Source organism: Rhinoraja longicauda, chromosome 11 (assembly GCF_053455715.1).
Source record: "Rhinoraja longicauda isolate Sanriku21f chromosome 11, sRhiLon1.1, whole genome shotgun sequence".
NCBI lineage: Eukaryota > Metazoa > Chordata > Chondrichthyes > Rajiformes > Arhynchobatidae > Rhinoraja > Rhinoraja longicauda.
Window position 1 is genome coordinate 50283767 of NC_135963.1, and position 23090 is coordinate 50306856.

The window sequence follows — 23090 nt, forward strand, 5'->3', positions numbered from 1 at the left end:
TTTGCGTACTACACTTCAGTGTAGGCGATTTCACAGGAGTGGTTCATCTTGCTCCTCTAGTATCTTTGACCAGAACCATGTCATCTCAGCTCTGTCCAGGAGGCGGCTCCATCATGGCGGCCGCTTCTGCCAGCATCAAACATGGCGCCGTGCTGCTTTCGGGATCGGGGCGTCAGCGCATGCGTCAGCGTGCAGGCCGCGCGCAGGCCTTTGAATCGGAAAGCGCGGGAGCGGTGCGGCGAGGCCTGGGCCTGTCCTGGGGATGCGGGGCGCCGGCAGCGAGGGGTGCGCTCAGCGGCCGCCGGGCCTCTGGTTCATCCGCAAGGTGAGGCCGCTCCCTTGACCACCGGTCCGCTGTTACTGAACAGGCCGAGGCTTGTCACGGGTAAATGTGGAGGACGAGTCGGAGCCGCAGGTGCTAGTTTACACCGAAAGAAGACACAACATGCTGCTGTAACTCTGACAGCGGGACGGGCAGCAGCTCTGGAGAGCACGGATATGTCAATCACTTTGCGTCCCGAGTTACTGCAGCATTTTGTGTCTATCTTCTCTAACGGGTGAAGATGGGGACGGAAGCTCCCAAAGATGATGCCCGCTGTTATACTGACAGGGAAGTGACCAGTCCAGGGTTATGTCTGACGAGGGGTCCGGAATTCCAGATCTATCTGTCTTTAAACAGAGTGGAAGAATAATTACTGCCGAGTTATTTAGTCTGGAATGTCCCTCCCCTGTTCTTGTCTTGTATCTTGTGGTCATCACTTCCGAAGAGTCCACCAGGACTATCTATACTGGTAGTATCCTACACCCGCTGTATAGGATACTTATCCTATACTCACTGTAGAGGATACACTGTTATCTGAAGAAGGGTCCACACCCGAAACGTCTCCTACCCATGTTCTCCAGAAATGCTGCCTGACACGCTGAGTTACTCCAGCGCTTTATTTCTTTGTTGGTAAACCAGCATCTGTAGCTCCTCGTGTCTTATTAAGTTAAACTTCCAGCATCTGCAGGTTTCTTCAATCTTTATTCAGTGTTGAGTGTGATGCATTTCACAATCCCGTTGACCTCGCGTCTCCCAGAAGAATAGTTGGTGGGATGTTGGAAGGTTACTGGCCCCTGTGGATTCAAATCTCTGTTTATGTTTGCAATTCGCTTGAGGGACGAGTTGAAGGTTGGGGTTTAGAGTGGGTATCATCGACAGTTGGATCAGATTATTGTAAATCCATTGTCATGTCACGTCAATTAAGGTAGAAGATCTATTGTTACTTTATAGTATTTATTATTATTTATTGTTTATAGTAACTCAACACAAATGTCCCTCATTGTCGTGTATTATTGGGGGGAAACGTTTCTGATGGGATGATGTCAATGGGTTGGTCAGATGCACAGAAAATTGGCAATTAAATTCAAAGCAGGGAAATTATAGTAATTGATTTGGTGAGATATAGTTCTTACCAGACCTATGACGAGAGAAAAGCTTGGAGAGATACAGATCTGTTTGTATTATTACTTCAATAACCGGCTAATTAAACTGAAACGTCTTTAAGATCTCTCTATTGTTGGTTTGCGTCAAGATCGATCACTCCACCCTCTGAAGTGGTGGCCAGCAGAGAGGACTTCAGTGGGAAGGACTGAGGTTTCCACTATAGAAGGCATGTAAGGTGTTCCTTCATTGGCTGAGTTGGTGGTTGGAAAAACAAAGACATAACTAGGCGACAGCTAGGGAGTGTTATGTAAAATTCTCATCATTGGGTAAGGGGAAGATGGAACAGGAAATTGACATAGATGTTGCCAGGTTGGACTGTCATAACGTTTTGTTTTGGTGTCAAGTGGATTACCTTGCATTTCCTTGGTGAAGCAGAATATGTTACAGTTCATCAGAACATCTTCTGTAACTGAAACTGAAAATTGGATGCCTAAATAGAGTTAATTAAATAATAGTGGAAGAATCACTGGAGTGAGTATAACTGGTATAGTAACTTATAAACCGGCCAACTATCGGTTTAGTTGTTTTTCAAAACTTGCCCCCAGCCCTGAGAAGATACTAATTCCAGTTTTTGTCATCTTACTTTCAGGTGTTCAGTTGGCGAGCAGCAGCCGCAATTGCATGGTCTGTCTTGTTGTTGCCGGTCTCCACAACTGCATTTATAATGCTTAGCCAACTGAATGTATTCTGTCCTGTTCAGTGGATTACAGGTAATCATGATGCTGATGGGTTGGGAGAGGAATTCTCTCTTTGAATACAATAAAATATTATATCCTTATTCTTTTCCAGACACCTTGAACCACCTGAACAGTTCTTGCATAATGTTTTCAATCCTGGTGTTGTGTGGATCTGTCGTAATTATTGGAATCTTCAATATGGAATATTATACAGGTATTAGAACTTTATTCTTGACACTTGGCTACTGTTTTGTTCACCTCTTGGTTGTTTGATGTTTAGATAACTTTTTGATGCTTAAATATTCACTCCATAGGTTTAAAATCATGCAGTTTATCTCTGATTTAAATAAAATTTGCATTTGTCAAAATCATTTCTTTTAAACTTAGGAAGTTTGTTCAATTATTAGTGAGGAAAGAGGCAATGGTTTACATTCATTATATCTTGTTTCGTATGATACCAGGTACATCATGTAACATGAGTTACGTGATTGAGATTTATACAGTTTTGACAGTGTCAATGGGAATTTCAACTTGGCCTCTATTTGTGAATTATTCATTTGTTGTAATGAAAATGTAGAATTAAGTTTATTTTGATCAAAATCTAAATCGACTTTTAAAATGCAGAAAAAAACCTAAGATTTTGTGTTTATGAAAATGAATATATGGGCCTACCTTTTCCTAGTCACTGTCCAGTCATTTCTAACATTTCCCTAGTACGTGATTGTTGGCTTTCTGCAAATTCAGTACAAAAGGAAAATAAGCAATTCCTTTTTTTCCCCATAAAATGCTGATTAATCCTGTAACCTTTCATAGTAAATGATACAATCTGACTTCAACTTTCTTACTATTGCGCGATTACACTAAAAAGCAATTTAACCATTGGATCCAAGGTGTGCCCAACAAATCAATCCCATTCCCCTAGTTGGGCTCCCAAACATGCCCATCTTTGATTCTTTTGCTACCTGTTTTAACTTAATAATTTATAGTGACCAATTAACTTTGGGCGGTACAGCGGTAAAGTTGCTGCCTTACAGAGCCAGAGACCCGGGTTCGATCCTGACTATAGGAGATGTATGTGTGGAGTTTGTACATTTTCCCTGTGACTGTGTCAGTTTTCTCCAGGTGCTCCAGTTTCCTCCCACACTCCAAAGACGTACAGGTTTGTAGGTTAATTGTCTTTGGGAAAAATTGCCCCTAATGTGTAGAATAGTGTTACTGTGCAGGGTGATCGTTGGTCGGCGCAGACTCTGAGGGCCGAAAGATCTGTTTCCGTGCTGTGTTTCCAAAGTCTAAAACTTACCAGTATGTCTTCAGTTTGCGGGATGAAGTTGAAACTCCTAAGAGAAATGTGCTTTTGGTCATGGGGTAAATGTGCAAACTCCACACACAGAGCACCTGGATTCAGAGTCAAATCTGCCGTGCTATAGAGTTGCTGTTTTTTGTACCAAGTAAATAATACTAAGTCAATATAGCAAAAATCATATAGAATACTGATTAAGAGCTATGAAGGTTGACCAAAAGGTTATTTTAAAAGTAATCTGTGTATTTGTGGCAGGGAGAGGAAGTGGAGATAGTATGAGAATTCCATGCAGAAAATAGATGAGAGTATATGCATTTGGAGGAGAATGTGGCATGAGGCTACAGTGATTTTAAAACAAAGAATTTTGAATTTTATCCACTGGAAGCATGTGCCTTTGTGAAATGGAATGATTGTCGATAAGACAGGTGAAGTATTCAGACATGTTGATAATTGTCAGTTTGGGGAGGGTAAGCAGGGGTGGTGGGTAAGTTGTTGAAGTATATGATTCCATAGTTGATGAAATGGCGTAATACAATACAATACAATATATCTTTATTGTCATTGTACAGGGGTGCAACGAGATTGGGAATGTGACTTCCATATGACGTAATAAATTAATTAGCTAATCAACATAAATTTAGACAACCCAGAGAAACAAAATTAGAAACAGTTTAAAAACAGAATAAAGTGCAAATAGGTCTGTGCCGGGTCACTGTGTGACGTGACCATCCGACTCAGCAGGACCGGTTCAGAGCAGCTATGGCCCTGGGGATGAAGCTGTTCCTGAGTCTGAAGGTGCGGGCGTAGAAGGCCTTGTAGTATCTGCCAGATGGTAGAAGTACGAACAGACTATTGCAGGGGTGTGAGGAGTCTTTGTGAATGCTGGTGGCTTTCCTGAGGCATCGTGTATTGTAGATGCCCTCCAAGGCTGGTAGCTGTGTTCCGATAATCTTCTGAGCTCTGTAGACTACCCGCTGAAGAGCTCTCCTCTCTGCCTCCGTGCAGCTGAGATACCACACAGGGATGCCATGCGTTGGGATGCTCTCTATGATGCAGCGGTAGAAGGTCGTCAGCAGCTGTTCGGGCAGATCAGACTTTTTCAGTGTTCTCAGGTAGAACAGTCGTTGCTGCACCTTCTTGACCAGCGCAGCGGTGTTAGTGGACCATGTGAGGTCCTCCGAAATGTGAGTGCCCAGAAACTTGAAGTTGGGCATTCTCTCCACACTGTCCCCGTTGATAAAGATCGGAGCGTATTCCCCATTATGTGACTTCTTTTGCACAGGTGATATTAGATGTTATGTTGAAGCTTGTTCTGAAAAGGGGTGTTTTCAAATGACTTGGCTCGTTAACTTTTCCAACTAAAGGTATAATCCCCTAACAGGATCTTAAAGCTGCTACTGCTTTAAAAAAAAAAAAATGTTATGTCCTTTCTTTGCAGTGGAGCCATCTATTCCATGCAGTCGGATTGCACTGATAGGGAATGTGTTCCACCCTCATCGGTTCATTCATTCGGTGGTACATGCTGTGATGGGGATGCTGATGGCATGGTGCACCGCAGTCATAGCTGGGGGGCGTTACCAGATGATCAGTGTGCCTTGCTCATCTCGTGACAGGTAAGCACGGAGTAATGGAAATGTGGACGTTTATAAAATATCATTGTTCATAATTTGTGCACCGTGTCTTTATTTTGTCGCTAAAATGCCTATCAACTTTTAATCTTATCGTTACAGTTCTGCATCCAGTGGCAACATGTGCCTCAATGAGTTTCATGTTTTCCTGCTGATGGAAGGAGCATTTATAGGATATTGTTACAGTTTGCTTTACTTTGCTAACAACTTCAATTATTTGTCTTTCCCAACTATGCAGGTAACAAATGTAACTTTTTTATTTCTACTTTGGATATTCTAAAAGCAGATCAATTTATTTGATGTAAATATTTGTTTATTTTAAATGTACGTCATCCAAACTTCAAGGTGAGGGTCCTTATCTGCCCTGATCTAAAATGCAGGTCTGTTGTCATTTATTTGCTGCCTCTTTAGACATCTTCTTTGGTTCTAATCTAATCACTCGGGTCTTCGACCTGGTATCTATATGATGATTTATTTTTTGTTTCTTCTGGGGTCTTTATATACAGTTTCCTACTTGGGCGATCTAACAATCTACTAGCTCCTGGACCTCTGTCGATCTCTAACTGTGTTTCCCACCTCTCACCGGCATCTATCCTGTAGCCATTGGATGTAATACTTATCTCTGGAACGAATCATGGTACGGGTTTCTCACTTGGCCACTTGAAGCATTGTGGCTGCCACATGTGGCACTTGTACCGCCACATTTAACATGTAGAAAGGGAGGGAGGTCATCTCTTTGTAGTTTATCGACATGTGATGGTTACATTCAGTTTCCATTTAATATTTGCAAAAATGTACTGAACTTTTGATTTGAGATCCCTTTATCAGGAACTGAGAGAAAGAAGTTAGTGAGCCATATTGGATCTTCTAGGTATTTACAGATATAATATTTAACCCATCAGTTCAAGTGTATAACCTGCACTGAGAGCTGAATTGCACTCCCAAAGGACCAAATGGGTTAATCAACTGCTTATTGTGGAAATGAAACTTAACGATGCAGGTTGACTTTGATCTTTGTTTAGTGTAATTTAATTTAGAGATGCAGCGTGGAAACAGGTCCTTCAGCCCAAACCAACCAATGATCACCTGTACACTAGTTCTACTATGTCACTCCACTTTTGCATCCTACACACTAAGGGGAATTTGCAGAATCTAATTAACCTACAAATCTGCACATCTTTGGAATGTGGGAGGAAACCGGAGCACCAGAGAAAACCAGCAGAGATCACAGGGAGAATGTACAAACTCTGTACAGACAGCACCCGTAGTCATGATTGAACCCGGGTCTCTGGCGCTGTGAGGCAGTAACTCTACTGCTGCGACACTGTGCTGATAACAATTATCTGTTGGGCTAAATAGCAAAAGCCAGTCAGATCACAAGTGAATCTAGACTTGGAATGTTTTCTCTGGAACATCGGAGGTTGAGGGGAGATTTGATAGAAGTGTATAAAATTATTAGAGGCATAGATGGGGTAGAGAGCAAGAAACTTCCCCCCAGGGTGGATATGTCCAACACTAGGGCATAGCTATAAGTTGAGAGGGGGGGGGGGGTTATTGAAAATGTGCAAGGCAAGTTTTATTAACACAGAAAGTAGTGGGGTCTGGAACACATTGTTGTGGCTATTAAGTGAGGACAAAATTAGGGAGATGATTAATGACAATATGGTGCTCCACATCTGTAGAACGGTGCCTTAGTGAGTCCTAGCTTGCTCACAAGAAGAAAACAGAGAAGTTGAGAAAAGAGGGAAAAAAGAATCTTCTGTTTCCTTTTTGTTTTGCAGCAATTTAAGTACCTGCGTTTCAAAGCAAACGTGTCATTGGTCATTAAATACAGTGCTGTGCAATCTCTGTATTTCCTCAGGAACTACTGCATCCTTTACTATTTTCTAGGTAATCTTTTTATTTATATATATTCCAATCTTGTGAGTTACATTTGGGCAGAGGTTAATTTTCTCTCATGTTCTGATTGCCTCTGCTTCGCCTCCATTTTTTCGCTTGCACTTAAAACTCAGAGATGGAAATACTGGATTGCAGCAATTTGGGGGGGGGGGGTTCTGCTCACTACTTCCCTGGTGCACTTTCCAGTTTCTCTTGAGAGGAAAATGGGGAAATAACCATTAACCAGCTGGAGCATTCAACAGAGTGTTGCCTGAGTGAGTATAATTTGGAACCACAAGTAAGCCGAGGGTCAGAAAATGGGAAGATGTGCCAGGGAAAAAATAATTAAGCAACTGCTTAAATTGGGATTGAATAAGCAGAATTTGAGAACAGTTTTAAATACACACTAGACCAAGTGGACCTGTTGGGTCCTGCATTGGTGCAACACTCCCCCCCCTCCATCCCCCTCAACCCCCCTTATCCTCTCCCTCCAACCCCTCTCCCTCCCTAGGAGATAGTTTTAAACTTTAAAATGTAAATAACTAAAAATATAATGCAGATTTCAATGAAACTTCCATTAGCACCAAAGGGACGGCGGTGAGTAAGGTAGGCCTAAAATTGTCACGCTATCGTGTACCGTTTTGGCTGTAGTTCAGGAACAAACAAACGAGAGTTTTAGTATATAGATGCCGACTGAATTTCAGCTTCTTGGAATGTTTGTTTGATTAGCCAGTACAACTTAATAATTATCCTGGTTCCGAGCAAAATTATGTTACACGAATGACCAGAAGTGAGAAAAATGATACCGGCAATAGCAATGTAAAATGGAAGAATACTAATACTATTTTTAAATGTGGTTTTACCATTGTTATTTTGATTTCTCAAATACAAGGCAACAGTAAAATATTTTTATAAATGAGTTTCATTATTGTAGGTACTTGACATCACATGACTTTCATACATTGGAATAGGGATGAAATGCATGAAGAAATAAAATTACAATATGGGGACATAATCTGAGGGAACTGTTTAAAAATAATTAATAAACATAAAGGGGATACGTTGCATGTAACTGACAAAAGCTGGTTTAAATTTTCCTGATTTTTTGGTATGGACTTCCTGCAGCTGTCTTTGCGTGCAATTTTCTACCTTTCTGACTCATCTTGCAACTTGGTAGCAATATAGTGCACGATAATATTGGCACATGTGTTCCGACCATCCTTGAACTATCTTTTTTCATGGCTAAAACCATGAACTGTTTATACTTGAAGCTAATGAATTAAACGTGACAGTGTGCATTTTCTTTATTACATCTGCACTTTGTGATTATTGCTCTTTTTTCATTGTCAAATGGTATGGTATAATTTGGGTAGAATTAACTAATTCATAACTGCTGACTAAACTCCAGGATGGCTTACTCTTTATTGGTGACATTGCTCAGTTACCAAAATCTGCTCGCTGAATGATGGATCAAATATCTTGTAAATCCTTAATTTGTTTTTTTTAATCCCCTAATACCATCTTAATTTTAACTCAGGTTATGTGCCAAGAGCTTGGATAAGTGCCTCAACAACCCTCCAAAAGGACAGGTGAGCTGCCTTTAAAATATTCATTAGTTAATATTTGATACCCTGTTTAATAATTATTTGGAGGTGATTTTGTATTGTGTGTGATTTCTCTTCCTTCACCAATGCCATTAATTGCACAAGGGCATTGAACCCAAAACTAGCATCTTAGCCACTGATCTGTCGGTTTAAGCAATCACAGGGGTATTTTGGATTGGAGGCTATGACTTATTTTGCCATTTGACACCACATCAGTGTGTTTTATCTAAATGAGATAGTTTAGTGATGCTGACTGTCATTTTTCAAAATCAAATTGGGACTTGTAGGCGAAGAGCAAGTTTTCTTACCAGTGTTAATGATTTTAAACATCCTGATTCTGAATGCTGAATTGGGGCAGGTTGAGTTGAGCAAAATCAGCAATCGCGCTTTGTCCAAAGCTGAAACTTCTCTTCTGCTCCTTCCTCACTCACAGATGTCCACTTAAATTTGAATCCTATTTTTTCCATGGCATTGTACCAAACTTACGATTTCCGAAGTTTAACACACAAAATAGTTCAACCAATTGGTACCATTATTATGTAAATTAATCATGTAAAACACTTTGCTGCTTTAATTCTACATTTGTATATCTGAGCAGTGATTTTTGGCAAAGGGTGCAGTAAAGCAGTTTGGGTATATGTTAAACTTACATGTTGCCTTTTAGACAGAGGTGTGTCTGTCAGATGATCACAGTGAGATGCAATATTACCAGTGCTAATATGTGAATGAGCACTTGAAATAAAACAACTATCTGTAACTTTTTCTGAAGCACACAGCATTCTCTGGATACCCTGACTGGCCTGTTTGATTTACCGCTGCTGTACACGACCTGGTTAAGTGGTATATTTCTTTTGGTTACCTGGCACATTACGTGGGTGCTCTTTAAAATCTACATCACAGAGGTGAGTATGGAAAAGATATCATAACTTTGCCTCAACAAGAGTTCCCAAATTATTATTTTCAATTTAAAGACATTGGAATCAAGAGATCTGCAAGAGATCCTATGGCTGAAATGTTGCTAAGCAAAAGAATCATGTTGCTAAGCAAAAGAATAAGCCTGTGGAGTGTTTTACAAACCAGCAACAAATGGGTAAACAAAGTTAATGAGGGAAGATAAAACGTAAACATAACTAACATGAAATATTTAATATGTAGAATGAAGGACCCAAAACATCACCTATTCCTTTTCTCCAGAGATGCTGTCTGACCTCCTGAGTTACTCCAGCTTTTCGTGTCCATCATGAAATAATTAAATGTGGGAGGAGGGACGGTTTTCAAGAGTTTCCAAAATATAAAATTAAGTTTTCATAATTATCAAAACAGCAATTTATAAAGAAAAACGGTGATGAACATACATAGAAAAGTACAGCATAGGAACAGTTCCTTTGGCCCACAATGTCTGTGCCAAGTCAACCTGATCTCATCTGCCTGCATGTGGTTTGTAGCCCTTCATTCCCTGCATGTCCATGTGCCTATCTAACAGACTCTTACATGCCACTATCTTATCTGCCTCCAGCACTATCCATGGCAGCACATTCCAAGCACCCTCCACCCTCTAAAAGTAAACTTTCTCTGCATACCCCGTTTAAACTTTGCCCCTCTCAACTTAAAGTTATGTCCTCTAGTCTTTGACATTTCCACCCAGAGAAAAATATGTTTTTCTAAAAGGCCTACTCTATCTAGGCCTCACATCATTTTATATACTTGTATTAAGTCTCCCCTCAGCTTCTGCTGCTCCAGAGAAAATAACCCAAGTTTGTCTAACTTCTCCTTATAGTTAATACCCTCTAATGCAAGCAGCAGCCTGGTGAACTTCTTCTGCACCTATTACAAAGCCACCATGTTCTTCCTGTAATGGGGTGACCAGAACTGTCTGCAAAATCCGAATGCGGCCTAACCAAAGTCTGCACCATGTCTTTTTGACTCTTGTACTGAATCCCCTGACAATGAAGGCAAGCATACTATATGCATTCTTGCCACTCTTCCTACTCGTGTTGCTACTTTCAGCAAGCTGTGGACTTGGAACCCAAGATCCTTCTGTGCATTAATGCTGTTAAGGGTCTTGCTACTAACTGTTCTTTCACCTTACATTCAACCTCCCAAAGTGCAACACCTCAGACTTCCTCGGATTAAATTCCATCTGTCATTTCTGCAACTGATCTATATCCCGCTGTATACTATGAGATGTACCGAGCGAGGTACAGTGAAAAGCTTTAATTTTGTGCTAACCAGTACAACCAATAAAAAAAACGATACTATGGGCTAGTTAAGGCTCTGTCCCAGTCCGGCGATTTTTAAGGCGACTGTCATAGTCGTAGCAGGTCGCCGAAAAACCGCAGGTCCCCTACGACACTGACTACGACAAGCTATGACAACCTACCACCTAGTCGACGGCAAGCTACCGACAACCGGTGACCCAGTCGTCGTGACTTAGGACGTCCACCTACGATAAACTACGACAACCGAAGTCAACCTACCTCCGCCCTCGACAAGCTACGACCCTGTCGGTCACAACTGATGACAACTGTATGTTTTCTGTGTTTCTATAGTTAGATAGAGCTCTAGGGGCTAGTGGAATCAAGGGATATAGGGAGAAGGCAGGCACGGGTTATTAATTGTGGACGATCAGCTACGATCACAATGAATGGCGGTGCTGGCTCGAAGGGCCGAATAGCCTCCTGCACCTATTTTCTATGTAGCCATTTCACGTAATTTTGGTGCCAAAGGGGTGTGGGTAGGGTTTCCAATCATTCTGCATCATGACTGCCATGGAGAAACATATAATGGCATTACTCTTACAACAAGAACAAGCCCTGCTGCTTGCAGCGGCCCTCGTGCTTAAAATTCTGCAAGCCAGAAGAACAAGAAGAATGGGGAAGAAGAAGCCCAAGAAGAGGTCTATGTGGTTGAAGCACTTGTCCCTGAAGAGACCCAATGCAGTGCAATGTCAAAATAAATGAAAATAGGTTGTTTTTCAATGCAGTGCAATGCTTGTGTTTGTGTTTGTTTTATTGGTCAAAATAAATGAAATTAAAATATTTGAAAGAGATGCCATGAGAAACTACTCTGAAATACAATAACTTCAAACATCAATCTTTTGTCAAAATGTCCAAAATTTACTTTATTCAAACAAACAAACAGAATTCTTATAGAAGGTGGATAACCATCGTCAGCACCGGCGACAACCTAAGTCACCTGGCGACAACCTAGCGCCCACGTCAGGAGACGACAAGCTACGATCATTGGCGTCAAGCCAGCAGTCGTCGAAATTTTCATGGCTTGACAAACTGCCGCGACGACCAGAAAAACGCTACGACTTTTCGGAGACTACTCACGACCATGCCTGCGACACACCGGCGACCATGCGGCGACAGCCTAGTCGCCTTAAAAATCGCCGAACTGGGACAGGCCCTTTAAGATACTACCATGGATAAGAGAACTGGCTAAATGGCTGAATAATGTAGAAATTAACCCTTTTGTTTAGATTGCCCAGAGAGATTGTTTCTGGGCCCTCAATTATTTGCAATCTACAATAATACTTTAAATACAAGGATATATATGTAATGTATACAAGGTTTCTAATAATGCCAAACTTCAGTGGAAAAGTGACCTGGAGACAGGATGCAAAGAGTCTGCATAATTAGGGCGGCACGGTAGCGCAGCGGTAGAGTTGCTGCTTTACAGCGAATGCTGCGCCGGAGACTCAGGTTCGATCCTGACTACGGATGCTGCACTGTAAGGAGTTTGTACGTTCTCCCCGTGACCTGCGTGGGTTTTCTCCGAGATCTTCGGTTTCCTCCCACACTCCAAAGACGTACAGGTATGTAGGTTAATTGGCTGGGTAAATGTAAAAATTGTCCCTAGTGGGTGTAGGATAGTGTTAATGTGCGGGGTCACTGGGCGGCACGGACTTGGTGGGCCGAAAAGGCCCGTTTCCGGCTGTATATATATGATATGATGATGATAATGATGGGTTTGAATGGGTGGATAAGAAAGTGGCAAATGGAGAACAATATAGTAACGGGTGAGGTTATTCACAGCAGCAGAAAAAAACAAAAACATTTTCGTAAAGGTTGAAAGTGTTAGAGTAAAGTGATATTTTAATATTTAATATGATGGCTCAAGGAGCAGAACATTAACAGACAACTGATGATACGTTGGCATTCATGATCATGGAGCACAAGAGGAAAGAAGTCTGGCTACATTTGGAACAATGCTTTTGTGAAACCTCCTCATGTCTGGGGATCATTTCTGGTCTCTGCCACATATATTAATTTGATAGTGTCCTGGAATTAATTTTTACACACTGGAGATAAAAAGAATATAAACTGACCTAATTTGAAAACAATTAAGTTACCGAGAGTAATCGACTAATTGCTAGGCAAACCTGCTTCATCTGGCAGGGAAGTGTTAATTGGGATCAGTCGGAATAGGAATTGCCTATTAAGGCAGAAATAAGAACATTTCTTTACTCATGCAAAACACACAAAGTGCTGGAGAAACTCAGCAGGTCAGGCAGCATCTGTAAAGACAACATTTTGGATCGGGACTCTTTGGACCCATCCGTCGCCTGTCCGTTCTTTCCACAGATGCTGCCTGACCCGCTGAATTCCTCCAGCACTGTGTTTTGTTCAAAATTCCAGCATCTGGAGTTCTTGCATCACTATTTCTATACTCGAGATTGTTCTAGTTTTTCCAGAAGGTCGTGAATGGTCAGTGGGTGCAATATATTTGAGCGGTGATTGGGTTCAAAGGTTTCAAAGCTCTTTTATTGTCACATGTACCTATTAAGGTGCAGTGATTCAAATTATGTGATCTTATTAAACGGCAGATTAGGTTCCAATACCATTATGACTTGCTTCTATTTATGTTAAGACTCTTAAAGCTATCAATGTTAGAATTATTAGTGGATGAAGTAGCTTGTTTATATTTATTGTTATTGGTATTTTGTTGTTTAACACTACTGCCTATGTTTACATAAATCTATTCAGCAATACATGCTATTCATTAGCAATTATTGTTCCAAAATTTCGTAAGGATGAACAATTTGTTTGAATCTTGAGCATTTTCCATCACTTGCTTTGCAAAATAGACATTTACAAGTTACCAAAGTACCAAGGTTTTACCACTTTAAATGCTGTTGAGATTACAAAAAATCACTATTGCAGCTGCTCACTGTCGTCCTGCCCATCTACATCTGTCGAGAATTATGAATTAGTAGAAATATTCAGTTATTGTCCCATTCTCTAAAATGCACAGATTTAGATTACTGACAATTTTTGAACAGTTCAGAATTTATTTGTAGCCAATCAGTATTGTGCTTGCTTGTACTTCAAACAAAACCCCATCGTGTTTTATACTTTTCCTCTTTTTCATTGACTTAGATATTCCAATTTTCTGTGCAGTCCAATTTTGGAGAGGAAGCTGATCAATGCCTTCCTAAAGTCCTAACGACCAATGTTTCCGGTTGTATAAAGGTAAAACAAATTGAATGTCAGTCACAAATCAAATAGTACAACAATATGATACAAATAGTACATCGTTATAGTAGATTGTTTAGACTTGTTGCGAGCAAGCAGATAACTGAATGTGTATATCTCTATATTTCAGTATCTTGCGTTGCAAGATTTGGCCTTACTTTCCCAGTATTCGCCCTGTCGAAGACAGGAGGTATTCAACCTTAGCCATCCAGGTATGGCAGTGTTCCTCTTTAATAAATCTTTTGGATGTTGTATGCATGCATGATTTTACAGATTTTTAAAAAAAATGGTATACTGCATAAATTGATGTTAATGTTAAGGAAATGGGTGGGACCCATTTGTAATTATCTGAATTTGTAATAATTTGTAATAGTCTGAAGAAGGGTCTTGACCCAAAGTGTCACCCATTCCTTCTCCCCAGAGATGCTGCCTGTCCCGCTGAGTTACTCCAGCTTTTTGTGTCTATCTTTTGTAATAATCAATCCTCGCAGACTGTATAATAGGAGAAGGATTGAGCGATAATGCTGAAGAAGGAATGCGAATTGAATGCTAATTTTTTTACCATTCGTAGGATCGTTTACTTGATTTTTAGAGTATTGACCAATATCTTCACTTTTATGGTAATTCAGCTCGCTTTTTAATAAGCAATACCACCCATTTCAACAGTGTCTCTTGTGGAAGTTAGAATTGTGGTTACTATAAGACTATCATTCTGGAAATCCACAACAAATCACCATATTCCAGCAAATTGCTGATTTCGGCATCTGTGTCACTCCCTTCAATCTCATTATTTTACCTTTGCTTTTCTTCATCCTAATTCTTGTTTCTTCCCCAAAAAAACTCTTAAACATCCCTATTAGATACTTTGTAATAGCTTTCTCCTTTCCTGATGATTTTAACTCTTAATTAAATAACATTCTCTCTGATCGCCATCTCCAATGGGATCCCACTACTGGCCTCATCTTCCCATCTCCACCCATTTCTGCTTTCCACTGAGACCATTCCCACCGCAACTCCCTGGTCAACTCGTCCCCACCCAAACCACACCCTCCCCATGAAACTTGGGTTCCCCTCTTCCATTATAGATCAGGCTCTCACTAGGGTCTCCTCAATATCCCGCAGCTCTGCTCTTGCTCCCCCCCCCCCCCTATTCGTAACAAGGACAGATTCCCCCTTGTCCTCACCTTCCACCCCATCAGCCGTCGCTTACAATATATTATCCTCCAACATTTTCGCCACCTCCAACGGGAAACCCACTACTGGCCACATCTTCCCATCTCCACCCCTTTTTGTTTTCCGCAGAAACCGTTCCCTCCGAAACTCCCTGGTCCACTTGTCCCTTCCCACCCAAACCACCCCCTCCCCATGTACTTTCCCCTGCAACCGCAGGAGATGCAACACCTGTCCCTTTATGTCCCCCCTTCGACTCCATCCAAGGACCCCGACAGTCTTTTCACTTGGGTAGTTTACAGCCCAGTGGTATGAACATTGACTTCTTTAACTTCAAATAGCTCTCGCTTTCTCTCTCTTTCCATCCCCTCCCCCTTCCCAGTTATCCCACCAGTCTTACTATCTCCGACTACATTCTATCTATGTCCCACCCCTCCCCTGACATCAGTCTGAAGGAAGGTCTCGACCTGAAACGTCGCCCATTCCTTCTCTCCAGAGATGCTGCTACTCCAGCATTTTGTGTCTACCTTCTCTCTAATCCACTTAACTTTTCAAAAGGAAGGCAGCTTGCAAGTTTATTTCTTAGGATTTGATTTCCATTCAATTGTTTCATTTCTGTGCATTATTTGGACGAGTATAGACTAGTGCACACAAGGACATTCCTGCTGAGATGTTAATCTGTTTATTTTTCAGATTTCACTCAGTTAAACATTTCAATGATTTTCTGTTTGTGCCTCATTTTATCTAGTAGGAACTATAAAAATCAGCTGCAATATTTTCCTGGCTGATGCGGCTGATCATTTTTGTGTTTTCATTTTAAGGTGGGCATCCTCATAATTGGATAGTCATTTCCGGTGAATGTTTAGCCTTGCTAAATGATCTAACGCAAAAGCTGATAGAACATCAGGAATCTCTTGCTGCCAATGGTCGAATCAAACCATATCCTGTTTCCAGGGAAAGTCACCCATCAACTATATCAGGTCAGACTTCAAGTTTAATTTATTTAAAAATAGGTTTTTAATCACACTTTTGTACAATGTGGGGCAGGTTTCGTGTGGACATCATTTATTTGAGGCGATCGTCTGATGTGAGCCACAGGATGTTTTGGATATGATAAGGCTAAAAAAGCTAAAATTTATCAAAACTCTTCAATCCAAAGTTCAAGATGTGTAGGAAAGAAAACTGCAGATGCTGGTTTAAATCGAAGGTAGTAACTCAGCGGGTCAGGCAGCATCTCTGGAGAGAAGGAATGGGTGACGTTTCGGGTCGAGACCCTTCTTCAGACGACAGAAGAAGGGTCTCAACCCAAAACATCACCCATTCCGTCTCCAGAGATGCCGCCTGACCTGCTGAGTTACTCCAGCATTTTGTGTCTACCTTCAATCCAAAGTTCTTTCTGTTTCTTGGTTTAACAGTTCCAATAATTTGATGGCAATATAATATCCAAAATCTGTAATTCGCTTACAAAGTGTAATCCAGAGTTGCTACAATGTGTTTTGACTACTACTAGCAATAACAAATTGTTTTAGATTTTTTATTTAAACAAACAGGAAATCAAACATAATTACGAAAAATGTAATACACAGCAGGTCATGCATAATGTGTGGAGATAGAAATAAAGCATGTATTTGAAATTGTTGGTCTTCCATCACATCTGAAAGTCAGAAAACAAAAGTTATAAGTTGTAGAGAAATGGGCAGTATAGAAGCAAGAATCAAAATGAATGGAGCTGTAAAGGGGAGCTTCGATTTAAATAGTTAATATGTCACCATTCCTTTAGTCGTCCCTGCAAACTCTCTTCCTCTCCTCTTTCCCCTCCCCCATAACCACCACCATTCCACACGATCCCATTCAGCTAAATTGTCATCATTGGTGAAGTGTAAATCATTGTTGTATGAGGAACTGGAAATAAAGGAGCATAAGAGTTTGGGATGGAGAGGATTCTAGAGATAATGGGACTTGGACATATGTGAATTTTAAATTATTTTAATTGGACTTTTAATCACTATATAGTCCCACTATTTATTATCTAATCCTGTATAGGTATGCTTTTATGGCAATCATTCTTTCTGTTGCAGGAGCTACTTGCCTTGAAGAACCTTCCAGCTACCAGCCTACCTTGAAGACATCATTCTATACTCGTTTTCCCCAGAGCCCTCTGGTTTCCCCAATGAACAAATCTCCAACCCCGTCCTTGAGGAGCCTCCTGAGTCTCCCCTTTACACCAGATTTGAGTAGTGCTTTTGACTCGTCTACTGTGAACCGCTTAAATGACTTCGGCTCACCTTACTACAGCTCTGTACAGAGTCCTCATTTAGTGAAGAGGAGACCACAACTTTGGTCATCCGCTTCTGGTTCCACGGGTAAGTCATCACTATACTTCAATTTGCAAAAGTTAGGAATGAAAATACTTTATTGGAAGTTCTTGTTTGTGGAAATTGTAAATAACATTCTCACTGAGACAGACTGAATCTTGTCAGAAACTCTCCCTTGACTCTCAGTCTGAAGAAGGGTCTTGACCCCAAACGTCACCATACCTTCTCTCCAGAGATGCTGCCTGTCCCACTGTTACTCCAGCATTTTGTGTCTATCTTCGTTGTAAACCAGCACCTGCAGTTCCTTCCTACACTGAGTGGACGCACTTGCATTTGACTTCCAAAAGGGCAGCAGTGGCACAACTGGTAGAGCTGCTGCCTCACAGCACCAGAGACCAAGGTTTGATCCTGACCTTTGGTGCTGTCTACGGGGAGTTTTCATATTCTGCCTATGGCCACATGAGTTTCCTCTGGATTCCTCCCACCCCAAAAAACATGCATGTTTGTAGTTAGTTGACTTCTGTAGATTGCCCCTCGTGTGTAAGGAGTAGATGTGAAAGTGGGATAACACACAACTAGTGTGAACAGGTGAATGATGGTGAGTGTGGATTTGATGGGCTAAAGGGTTTGTTTCCAAGCTGGATCTTACAATCAGAAACATCACACTTGCTCGGATTAAACTCCCATCTGCCATTTCTGTTTCTATTTCTGAACCTGATATATAATTTGTGTATATGTAGACATTTTATATTTGTGCATTATGTATACTTTGAAGACCTTCCTTGCCGTCCGCAACTCCACCAATTTTGGGATGATTTGCAAACTTAGTAACCAAGCCACCTGTATATCCGAGCTCCACTGACCACAGACCTCCAGCCAGATTAACACTTTGCCACCATAAACCTGTCTTCCATGAGTAAGCCAGTTCCAAATCCAGACGATCATGGATCCAATCTTAAATTGTATTTGCATTTAATTTTATATTTGGAACCATTAGTTAAATAAACAAGTGAGGAGAAACAGAACCTGAGTAATTTTGATGGTTTATGATTTGATCCAATGTTACTGCTTCAAAAGAACATCAATTTTACATACAGCTTAGCTAAGGGCAGCCTGTTTGACCCCTTAAGACTTCTCTGTCACTTAAAAAGATCATGGCTGATCTGTTTACATCCCACTCAAACTTGTTTTTATATTTTTGTAGTTTGACTGAATTGCTGATATTGAGGGTTATGTTTTCAGAGTATTAACGGTGCTTATGTTTTCAGAGTATTAACGGTTCTTATGTTTTTAGAGTATTAACAGTGCTTATGTTTTCAGAGTGTGTGGCAAACACAAGTCAATTTGCTGGTCAAGCTGCAAAGGTTGGCAGCAGATCTGAAGTAACCAAGCACAGTCCTATTTCAGAATGGATACTTCAAAGACAAGATCAGGTAAAGGAGCTCTATTTATTTGCAAAAATGTTTGGATTATGCTTCTTGTAGACAATAGGTGCAGGAGGAGGCCATTCGGCCCTTCGAGCCCGCACTGCCATTCAATGTGATCATGGCTGATCATTCTCAATCAGTACCCCGTTCCTGCCTTCTCCCCATACCCCCTGACTCCGCTATCCTTAAGAGCTCTATCTAGCTCTCTCTTGAATGCATTCAGAGAATTGGCCCCCACTGCCTTCTGAGGCAGAGAATTCCACAGATTCACAATTCTCTGACTGAAAAAGTTTTTCCTCATCTCAGTTCTAAATGGCCTACCCCTTATTCTTAGACTGTGGCCTCTTGTTCTGGACTCCCCCAACATTGGGAACATGTTTCCTGCCTCTAACGTGTCCAACCCGTTAATAATCTTATACGTTTCGATAAGATCTCCTCTCACCCTTCTAAATTCCAGTCTTTCAACATATGACATTCCCGCCATTCAGTCATCAAATAAAGATATTGTATTTGTCAACTGCACCAATTCAATCTGCACTTTATGCCGAGTTAACTCATACAACCTGCAGTAGATCTTTTGCAGTCCAGTACTTTTGTACGTTTTACAAAAGGTACTGTATTTTACTTCAATAGAAGCTGGGTTCCCTATTTCAAGAATACTCATAGATTTGTACCAATTAGTGTTATGCAAATTTTTCCAAAGTAACCCTACCTGGAATACAATGTGATGCTGAATTGCTGGACAAGTAGCCATTTGCAAAGGAAAATAATGTTGGAGCTTTGATTTCACCAGTAACAAAGTTACCAGTGAAATTGTACTGATAACTACGTAATATTGATAAAACATTAATTCCCATCATTACAGTAATAACATAACTCATAATCCATACATGATAATTGTGGGTATAATTTGCAAACACTCTACTTATAACTACATAATAATCTCCTTTAAACTGCCCAACTGCAGTCTGGCTCAAAGCATTGTGCTAAATATTTCAAGCATTTTACATAAGCATTTCAGCTCGCCATTGTTTGCCATGTTTTATTTTTGCTTTCTTTCTCCTTGGAATAGTTTGAACTCCAATTCTGTGTTAAATTAACAAGTCTATGTTGGCAATCTATTAGAGTTGATCTGTTTATATATTAAAACAAGCTTGCACAGACCAATCTTAACCAAGGAAACAGAACCACCAGTTGGCAATGGGCACATTGTCCTTGACTCAGTCCCAACTGTGTTAAATCACTTCCATTACTTGGACTTGATGAAGGTGAATTTTCATAGAATTACTGAGGAAAAACACAGGAGGTGTCCGTGTGAATGTTTGGTGTCTCCAGTGAATGATTCTCGCCTGACACCTCCTTTCTCACAATCAAACCATTTATATTCTTCCTTATCAAATATATATTCTATCCCTTTGGAATTGAAGCACCTTGATCACTGTCAGATTAAGAGCTCCTCTTCCCCACCAACCCCTTTTTGCTTCTTCCAGTGTACATTTCTATTAACCATTTACTCGGCAATGGAGATAATTTTGTTTTATTATTCACAGTAATGCTCCTGTTCTTACACTCCTTTCCCTAGCTGCTCCTCTTTCACACTATCACTCCTGTTGCAGCTTTATTTCTGAGAGAAATTATCCTATCATTTCTATTTGCATATGTTTTTTATCTGTCAATAACTCATCTCCGTTCCCCCCCCCCCCCCCCCCCCCCATACATGCCAACCTCAAAGTCCCCTCTGGTTCATATCTGATTCCTCAGTCCATCCCTTTTCCTGAGCCTACTTCCCCATTCTGTCATCTTGCAATGGGTGACTCATCTCCGCTATTGCTCCTCCAGCCTTCCGCTCCTTCAAATGTGTTCTCGTACAATGTAACAGTCGGGTAGCATTACCAAACCTTGGGCTTTTACAGCAGCAACTGGTGATGTTACAGGGAAAATTTATTTTGACTAGAAATCAAAGGCAGATAGAAGAGCATATTTTAAGAGATTGGGAAGTGCCTGGTCATTTTGTGAAGATTAATCTCATGGTTGCTGTCATGCATGTTAACGTCTTCAAAAGGGAATAGGGCTTAGGTTGCTTGGTGGAGACTTGTTTTGCAGGGTTCATACAATAGAGCTATGGGGGGGGGGGGGGAGGATGATGAAGTCCCAGTGGCGTGTGTCCATTGACCCTGGAATGCTTTCTTGTGTTATTTGGTTTGTCTCATTTTATATTCTTATTTCTTGTATTCTTGTATGAACTGCAATTGTATCTCAAATAGAGACCAAACTCTAAGGACTATCCTAAAATCCTATTCATGAGATACTGCCTACAAGTAATTTTAAATTATTTGCCCTTTGGTAGCTGCGTTTGGAGAATTGTGAAGAGCTACAGGATATAGAAACAGAAACATAGAAAATAGGTGCAGGAGTAGGCCATTCGGCCCTTCGAGCCTGCACCGCCATTCAATATGATCATGGCTGATCATCCAGCTCAGTAACCTGTACCTGCCTTCTCTCCATACCCCCTGATCCCTTTAGCCACAAGGGCCACATCTAACTCCCTCTTAAATATAGCCAATGAACTGGCCTCAACTACCTTCTGTGGCAGAGAATTCCACAGACTCACCACTCTGTGTGAAGAAATGTTTTCTCATCTCGGTCCTAAAAGACTTCCCCCTTATCCTTAAGCTGTGACCCCTGGTTCTGGACTTCCCCAACATCGGGAACAATCTTCCCGCATCTAGCCTCTCCAACCCCTTAAGAATTTTATATGTTTCTATAAGATCCCCCCTCAGTCTTCTAAATTCCAGCGAGTATAAGCCTAGTCAATCCAGTCTTTCTTCATATGAAAGTCCTGCCATCAATCTGGTGAACCTTCTCTGTACTCCCTCTAAGGCTAGAATGTCTTTCCTCAGATTAGGAGACCAAAACTGTACACAATACTCCAGGTGCGGTCTCACCAAGGCCCTGTACAACTGCAGCAGAACCTCCCTGCTCCTATACTCAAATCCTCTTGCTATGAATGCTAACATACCATTCGCTTTCTTCACTGCCTGCTGCACCTGCACGCTTGCTTTCAATGACTGGTGCACCATGACACCCAGGTCACGTTGCATCTCCTCTTTTCCTAATTGGCCACCATTCAGGTAATACTCTGCATTCCTGTTCTTGCCGCCAAAGTGGATAACCTCACATTTATCCACATTATATTGCATCTGCCATGCATTTGCCCACTCGCCTAATCTATCCAAGTCACTCTGCAGCCTCCTAGCATCCTCCTCGCAGCTAACACTGCCACCCAGCTTCGTGTCATCCGCAAACTTAGAGATGTTGCATTCAATTTCCTCGTCCAAATCATTAATATATATTGTAAATAACTGGGGTCCCAGCACTGAGCCTTGCGGTACCCCACTAGTCACTGGCAGCCATTCTGAAAAGGACCCGTTTATTCCTACTCTTTGCTTCCTGTCCACCAACCAATTCTCTATCCACCTCAACACTGAACCCCCAATACCGTGTGCTTTGAACTTTTTTGTTTGAACTTTTACTTGGAACTTTTATGTTTGAACTTTTACTTGGAAGCACAGAACATCGCCCATATCTACCTTGAATTTTTAACCCTTAAGCTTTGTGTTCTTTTTGGCATTTGTATCCTCCATCTACCACCTTAAAACAATATGTATTAATGTTACATTGAAATATGTTTATTCATTTAGGTCAAAACTTTTGTGTTGAAGCGGGGGCTGGTAATGTATTTATTTAACAAGGTACTGTGTTGAATGTCATTTATACCACATCAAATCAACAGCATGTCAGATTATGCCTTTTTGGAAATCTTGCTCATTGCTTGATGCTTTGCTCAGCTGCTAGTTATTTATGTTAAGCTTTTACCCTTTTGCTTCTGCAGCATTTTATTTTAAAAGCCTCTTGCGTCGGTTAGATATATCTGACAGACTTGGTAATTCATTTGCACTGTTCTTAGGATCTTTTCTTGGATTGGCTTACTAGGAGCGAGCTCTTTTTTTCAATTAGTACTGGGTGGTGTTTGTGTCCAGCTTATTTCATTGGGGTGAAGTAGATTCAGGAACATGACCTGGAATTGTTTTTTTGTGTAATGTCATTTTGGAATTAAATGATATA

At 41.0% G+C, this 23090-nt stretch overlaps 1 protein-coding gene across 2 annotated transcripts in view; it reads left to right on the forward strand.

The window, feature by feature from the left end:
- Window positions 1-215: 215 nt before the first annotated feature.
- The window catches only part of ndc1 (NDC1 transmembrane nucleoporin), a 39616-nt gene continuing 16741 nt past the window's right edge, over window positions 216-23090 (forward strand). The window contains exons 1-14 of one of the 2 annotated variants that reach the window (XM_078407656.1): window positions 216-325; window positions 2076-2196; window positions 2276-2377; window positions 4902-5076; window positions 5194-5329; window positions 6873-6981; window positions 8507-8558; window positions 9343-9475; window positions 13958-14050; window positions 14184-14265; window positions 16045-16203; window positions 17302-17586; window positions 18859-18971; window positions 22667-22717. In XM_078407656.1, coding sequence (XP_078263782.1) covers window positions 263-325; window positions 2076-2196; window positions 2276-2377; window positions 4902-5076; window positions 5194-5329; window positions 6873-6981; window positions 8507-8558; window positions 9343-9475; window positions 13958-14050; window positions 14184-14265; window positions 16045-16203; window positions 17302-17586; window positions 18859-18971; window positions 22667-22717 — 1674 coding nt within the window. In that variant the 5' untranslated portion in view covers window positions 216-262. The remainder of the gene's footprint in view (window positions 326-2075; window positions 2197-2275; window positions 2378-4901; window positions 5077-5193; window positions 5330-6872; window positions 6982-8506; window positions 8559-9342; window positions 9476-13957; window positions 14051-14183; window positions 14266-16044; window positions 16204-17301; window positions 17587-18858; window positions 18972-22666; window positions 22718-23090) is intronic. The other variant, XM_078407657.1, reaches the window with a different exon arrangement.